The 7348-nt window shown below is 38.5% G+C and overlaps 1 protein-coding gene across 1 annotated transcript; it reads left to right on the top strand.

The window, feature by feature from the left end:
* The first annotated feature begins 2121 nt into the window (after positions 1-2121).
* On the top strand, positions 2122-5536 carry LOC122557494 (uncharacterized). The gene is made up of 6 exons (XM_043705242.2): positions 2122-2407; positions 2621-2837; positions 2943-3034; positions 4011-4150; positions 4235-4339; positions 4722-5536. The coding sequence occupies exons 1-6, from the start codon at positions 2278-2280 to the stop codon at positions 4827-4829; spliced, it is 792 nt and encodes a 263-aa protein (XP_043561177.2). The 5' UTR covers positions 2122-2277; the 3' UTR covers positions 4830-5536.
* The last annotated feature ends 1812 nt before the right edge of the window (positions 5537-7348 follow it).

The raw sequence follows: 7348 nt of genomic DNA, 5'->3' as shown, positions 1-7348 counted from the left end.
ATTTTTGAGTGGGTTTTTGTTTTACAAAGAATGGTAGAATAATCCTCAGATTAAGGTTGGGGGTGGTAGGGGGGAGGTGTGCAAGGGGGCAACAATCATTCAACTTCATATTTGGCTGTCCCATGGTCATTGGTCACAAGTGTTCAGATCATTGATTGACACAGTATAACCTACCTGCCCCTAGAAGTATAACAATAAGTGCTTGGTATTGAGGGGTTCTCAGAGAGCAGTTTGCATCAAACACACCTTACAGGCAGCAGCATTCATCAGATGATCCCCGGAGAGCAGTCTTCATTGAGCAGTCCTCATAAAGCAGATTGAAGATGGACCAGAGGAGAGGAGGAAGACTCAGGAAAGAGGCTCCTAACAGCGACCCGCCCACACCCCTTCCCCCACTACCCCTCCCCAAGAGATATCAGGATGCTAACCCCCATCACTTTAATGAGACCAAAACATTCCAAACTGACAGCCTTTATCTAATTATCTAATGTATCATATCTAAACTGCTGCTACTTTCGAAATTCAAAAAACTATCAGAAAATTACAATAGATTGTCAGATAAATATATTAGGCAACAGAGATTGTGAACCCCCTGAAATCAACACGAGCTGGAGCTGCCAAGCACCCCAGTCAGATTTCATGTCAGGAATCAATACTGTCAAGTTTCTGTCCAGCCAATGGGAGAATAGGAAAGTGCATATAAAGAAGACAAGATTCTGTACAAATGAGATGTGAATACATGGAAATTGGCCTCTCATTCATCATTAGCAAGATTCTCACCTGCTCATTCAAACCATGGTGGAAAATCAGACTTTTTTTTTCTCCACACCACATTATTGTCATAATATCTCAACCAGTTCACCAATGCTCACATTATCATGGCTCGGAAAACTCAGCCCAAAGAATCTGACAGAGAGGAATATTGTTACAGGGCGACCCCCATATCATTTTCCACGGTTTACCGCGGCCCAAACATATCATGGGGAACACTCTGGGACCAGCGACCAGTGGGCTGCCAGGAAGGTAAGTTTCCCATTTAGATTAGATTAGTTTAGATTCCCTGCAAAATGGAAACCGGCCCTTCGGCCCAACAAGTCCACACCGACCCGCCGAAGCGTAACCCACCCAGACCCATTCCCCTACATTTACCCCTTCACCTAACACTACGGGAAGGTTAGTGTGGACTTGTTGGGCCAAAGGGCCTGTTTACACACTGTAAGTAATCTAATCTAATCTAATCTAATCTAAACCTTCCGAAGAGTGACCCATCCTGACCAATTCTCTACCCTATATTTACCCAACTAACGCACCTCGCACTATGGCCAATTTAGCATGGCCAATTCACCTGACCTGCACATCTTTGGACTGTGGGAAGAAACCGGAGCACCCAGAGGAAATCCACGTAGACACAGAGAGAATGTGCAAACTCCACACAGACAGTCACCCGAGGTGGAAAGCGAGCCTGGATCCTTGGTGCTGTGAGGCAGCAGTGCTAACTATTGAGCTATGCCGCCCCATAAACAAACTGGTTTGCTGCTATATACAGTTTTGGGTTTCCACGGTAGGTTTAGGAATATATCCCCCGCAGTTATGAGGGGACTAATGTAAATCAGGAAGTTGTATGAGAGCAACAATTTTGATATCGGAGCCATTGGGTTTGTGATTGATGTTAATGGAGAAGGAAGAAATAACTGTGAGTAAGGGGAAGAAACAGGTAAGATTTATATGAAAGTGTGGGAGATGTGGAAATGTCAATGGAGAGGAAGAAGTAAAACAAGCAATCATCATGATCAGGGAAAATAATAAGAAAGCAAAGCTGGAAGAAACTGGAACAAAAGCATTTAACTTATTTAATAAAAAAGTAGATTTGATTGTGAAACACACAGTTCTTGCCTTTTTTATGTACAATTTCCTCTTCTCCCACAGATGGAAAGACATTTGACAAAGACAATTACTGATGTTGAAATCTGAGTGGATGCCTTGCAGCTCCAGCTATCTGACACCTGGATCATTAGAGATGAGTAAGAAATTCTAGCCAAGCCAGAATCACTCAACTGAGTGAATTCTAAACGTAATTAAAGGGGATTGCTCAATATAACAATGAATCATTTGGAAATTTCTTTAACACACACATAATCTTTATTCATGGAACAGTTGATCAATAATATGCAAATTAAGACTGTTGGGCTAGTTATTTAAGTCAGCATCAACAAGGAACAAGTATCAATATCAGAACGATTTTGCAGAGCTGTTGTCACACAAAGCTAGTTACTAATCATGCAGAAAGAGACAAGTGATATGAAAATTCTCTATGAAAAGAACGGCTACCTTACTGGAATCAACATCCTGGACAAAAATGAACTTATGCTGACCATTCAGAACTTCTCAACCTTAGAAGATAAATTTGGTAAGTAAATATTTGTGTCCCAGTTATCATAAGGTTCTTTTTTGTAGGTTAAAGAATACATTAACACAACTACAGGGTACTGGAAATGTGGCTTAGCATTCATGTTAATGCCTTCGAAGATATCTTGTATCATAATTTAATTGTAATAATAAAATGCTTATTTAAAACTTAGTTAACCATTTTCTTTTGTAATTTCTTTGTTGTGTATTTCAGGTAAGGTATACACCCAGTACAGCTTACATAATGCACATTTAGAGTACAAGTGGGTGATGGACTTAGCTACACATCCTCAAGTCCTCAAAGCCATCACTGCAGTTTTGGGACCTGATGTCATTCTGCTTGATTCTCGGTTTATCTGCAAGTATCCAGCCTCTGATGTCCCTCATGAAAGCAATGTGGCTCCTTATGTTGCATGGCACCAGGACATCAGGTGAATCAAGGATTAACAGTACAAAAAACAACTGAGACATGTTTCTGAATATGATAGTTCTTTAACTCCAGGCAATTCTAACGTTACATTATTCTTTGTTATTAGATACTGGGGCTTTGAAGGCGGACCTGTAACCTCTGTGTGGTTGGCTTTGGATGATGTTGACAAAGAAAATGGTGTCCTGCAGGTTATTCCAGGTTAGATTATATAAGCAGTGATGACTTCAATAATGTAATTATCTCTACATATCTTTTTTTGGGATTACATGTAGCGTCATATAGCATGGTAATAGACCCTTCTGTCCAACTATTCCATGTTGATCACATTCCGTACCATTAATTCCGTACCATTTGTTTTTCCTAACCAAAATGCAACACCTTGCATTTATCCAATTACTCTCCATCTGCCACTCCTCAGCCCATTGACCCAATTGATCAACATCAAGATCGGTACATAGGAACAGAGGAAGTCCACTTGGCCTCCTAAACCTACTCCACCAATCAATTTGATTATGTCAGATCTATAACTCAACTCCATCTAGCTGCAATTTGTTCCATTTATCACTATGTCTTTAAACACAATCATAGATTGAAAAAAGTCAACTAAGACAGCATCTGCAGATTTTTGGGTAGACATTTCAAGGCTTTGTCTATGTATTTTAAAAATTTTCTTCTGGGATGGATGCTATCCGTCCAATAACTATTTGTTGACTCTTTCAAATTACCTTCGATCAGTCGATATACTGAATAATCTAAAAAAGAAAGCTTGCTAGCCTATTTCAGAGGGCACTTCAGAGTCAACCACATTGCTGTGGTCTGAAATCACAGGTAGGGCAGGCTAGCAAAATGCTTTCTGATTTTATTCCTAAATGGCCCCATTCAAGTTTTAAGATGATTTCCATTGCTCTGGATTCCAACATCAAAAGACAACATCCTTTCTGTCGCTATTGCATTGACTTCCTCATCCTTCTACAGACCTCAACTAGATCATTCCTTAAAGTTGAAATGTCAAGGGAAAACAAGTTACGATTACCCTCTTGTCTCTTGATGACATTTAATTGATTCAATGCCATTTGCGATTTTCTAATCCAACGGCACAGATTACTATTGTACAACAAAATAACAACCGGTATAAGTATTTCTTAGGTAATGTTGTGCTCAATGATATCCATAGGAAGCCACAAGCTCGGGCTACTGGAACATAGAACAAGTACTATTCCTGGGAATATGTTGACATCAAATCAGGAGATTCCCATACACTTGGTTGAAACCGAGAAGGCTATTCAATGTCCTCTTAAAGCAGGACAAATGTCTGTGAGTAGAAATCCAAATTAAGAACAAATGAGATGGATAAGTATCAAATTTCTGTTATGTGATTAATTTGATGGCCTGTTTCAGGTCCATGATGGTCTGACAGTCCATTTCAGTGAACCAAACCTTTCAAATCGGCGAAGATGCGGTTTTGTGATCCGTTATGTCCCCACTACTGCCTATCCTGTTGATGTGAGTATTTAATTTCATTCCACATATAAATACGAATAAAATGCAAGTAACAATATTTTGAGTCCTTTATGACAATCAATCTGAATTTGTTATCAGAAATAGTCCTTGCATAATACCTGAGAGTCTCCCACAATCAACAGTTGATTTTCAGTGTGAGTGTGGCAAGACGAAAGACAATATACTTAGAATACACAATTGGCACCTATATGGCTTTCTCATCCATTGCTGCAATTCCTGACTAGTCCTATCTTATCATTTCTGTTTCATGAGTGTGAGCCAGACCTGCAAGAGCCTTATCTGGGTGAAGCTAGCTTTGAACATGCTACAGGGAGGATTAAAATCCATATGATTATTAATACCAGTTATTTCTATTTTTTTTCAGGATCCAGACAGACCCCGTTCTTTCCCTGCAACAGTACTGGTAGCGGGAGAAGACAAGTTTAACCACTTTCAAAACAAAGCACCAGATACCTTTACTAAAACATTCTGAAAGAGTTGTAGCTATTTGAAGTCGTTGATATAGAAATCTATTACCTAAACATACAAACAATTCATATGTACATACTGTACAACTGTTATATTTTACTGGGCTAAATAATTGTAAATATTCTTATTTTGTGATATAAACTGACTGATTCATATATACTTCAATATAATTTATTTTAGGCTTGGGTTTTGGATTTTCGATCAGCAGCATATGGGGTTTCTGTGTGTCTGAATTTAATAGTTAAATTGTGAGCATTTCTCGAACCATGTTGATTCATTTTAAAGCCATTGTGAGAGCTCCTTTGGCTTTGGCTTACATATGCATGTTTTGCACCTGAACTAATTGTGCTTTAAGTTCCGTCAGAGGTTTGCAGATTAAGAGAATTTACATTTATAGAGAGAAACTTTTCTTTCAGTTTTATGTTGCTTAGTGCATTTCTGTGAAATCCTTTGAATTTGATTGAGAATGGGAGAATATAGTGAAAATGGATCAGGAGTTAGTCAATGAGGAGTGCAAATGTTTTGGATAAAACACAGTTACCTAAAACCTGTCAAAGTATAAGGAAAACATTTTCTCTGACGTGCGTATTGTAGATCGGTGCTTCTAGTGTTGTACATAATTCTCGTTTAGATCTTGTAATGGAGTGTTTTTGATTAATGTATTTATATTTTCTGTCTGATTAAACTCTTTGAATTTGAATTCATACTGAACATTATTGTTTATCCTATTTTGTCATATCTTCTCCTAATTAATAAACATGTGTTTTATAAAACAAAATTTGCAACATTGCATGCTTATGAAACCAAAAGAGAAAATGCTGGAAAATCTCAGCAGGTCTGGCAGCATCTGTAAGGGGAGAAAAGAGTTGACTTTTAGATGTCAAAGCTTTTTTCTCTCCATACAGATGCTGCCAGACCTGCTGAGATTTTCCAGCATTTTCTCTTTTGGTTTCAGCTTTCAGCATCCACAGTAATTTGCGCTTATCGCATGCTTATGTTTCAGTGAGAGAACACCTCATAAAACCAAAGAGAAACAAAATACGATCTGTCAAGTGGGGCTTCCGTCTGTAATCTGACTTGACCAGTAATAACATCAGCTGGACCATAACAACATTATAGTAAAATAATAAAATCTTGTTACTTATCTGGAGTCTGCAAATTATACTTTTAGACACCACCACAACAATGTACTGCATCAGCAAAATTTTAAATAAATACCTTTCTAGAAATGTAAATATGGCTGTCACTAAACTACTGATGTTAGGCTCACTGCTCTGTAGTTCCTTGGCATTTCCTTGCAGCCGTTCTGAGATAATGGTACAACATTAGCCACCCTCCAGACTTCCAGCACACCACCCCTGACTGTACGTGATACAAATGTCTCTGCTAAGGCCCCACAATTTCTACCCTATTCAGGTGCAACACATCTGTCTTTTCCTCTCATTTTAACTGGGTGATATAATTTGCAGGTAGGACTTTGCAACAACAACATCAATACTGTGGTAAATTTAAAACAAAAGTTGAGTTTATTTCACATACACTCAAATGCTGGTGAAAGTTTGCATTTCAAGTGGGCTTTCAAACATACAAGAAGATATAGAATCAGAACTGCCAAAGAGAATATGCAATTCAAGATTCATCATTTTTAAACACAAAACAACAGAAGGTTTTGATTGGATCAATGACCTGGCTTTTCCAAGTCCAAAGAGTTCTGAGTTGAAGTTATCAGTTTGCAATGATTGCCTAACCACATATTCTCAAATTGTTGCCAGTTCCTTCTCTTTAAAAAAATGTTCCTTCAAAAGTCTTCTGAGGAAATTTTGCTGAAATGTGACTTTGACTTCACTGTTTCAATGAAAGGAGTTTTTAACTTGTAGAATGCAGAGATACAGATTGGTGGCTGCTTTTTACAGCCAGACACATTTCCTCCACAGATTGGAGCTAGAAGCGGTGACGTTAACAGAGGATGTTGTATGGATTTGCACTGATCTATAAGCTCCAACTTCAAAATTTTGTTGTTAAAAATGGCAGTTGCAGTCAATACTGCAGAGGTCATGTGACTAGGCCTCCTGGGAGAAAGCACTTCCTATGGATTGAAAGGCTTACATTTCAGATGGCCACTGTCTGTGGACAATTGCAGGGGTAAAGTGGAAAGACATCAACACATGCTTTTGTGGAGTCTTTGTATGTTAGACATAAAATGAGAAGGTAAAATTGAAAAGGATAAAAGAGGTAAAATGAGAAGGGAATTGCTTTGTGCTGCTTGCTTACTTATATGTTTGCATGGTGTAGCTGGTGCTGACTGTATTGTTGAATGGGTACTGACCACAGCAGGGATGCAAAGTCATCTTCAATATATGCTACATCATTGAAGCTTAAAGGGCAACTGCATTTTGATTGGCAAAGGTATTGGAAGTCAGTCATGAAATGTGTTTGAACCTGGGAAAGACAAAGAAAGACACAACATTAACAGAGAGTGGGCTCCAGTATTCATTTGTACAGCACTGGAAAGGATATGAAGGT

This window comes from Chiloscyllium plagiosum, unplaced genomic scaffold, assembly GCF_037043375.1.
Source record: "Chiloscyllium plagiosum isolate Xiang-an unplaced genomic scaffold, Cpla_swu_hap1 HiC_scaffold_11, whole genome shotgun sequence".
Classification (NCBI taxonomy): Eukaryota; Metazoa; Chordata; class Chondrichthyes; order Orectolobiformes; family Hemiscylliidae; genus Chiloscyllium; species Chiloscyllium plagiosum.
This window is presented reverse-complemented; position numbering and strand designations above follow the sequence as displayed.

Bases quoted from the DNA above. Each gene is read 5' to 3' on its own strand.
- LOC122557494 (XM_043705242.2), top strand. From the start codon at position 2,278: ATGCAGAAAGAGACAAGTGATATGAAAATTCTCTATGAAAAGAACGGC. The intron at 3,035-4,010 runs GTTAGATTATAT...TGATATCCATAG, and splicing joins TGTCCTGCAGGTTATTCCAG to GAAGCCACAAGCTCGGGCTA. The intron at 4,340-4,721 runs GTGAGTATTTAA...ATTTTTTTTCAG, and splicing joins CTACTGCCTATCCTGTTGAT to GATCCAGACAGACCCCGTTC.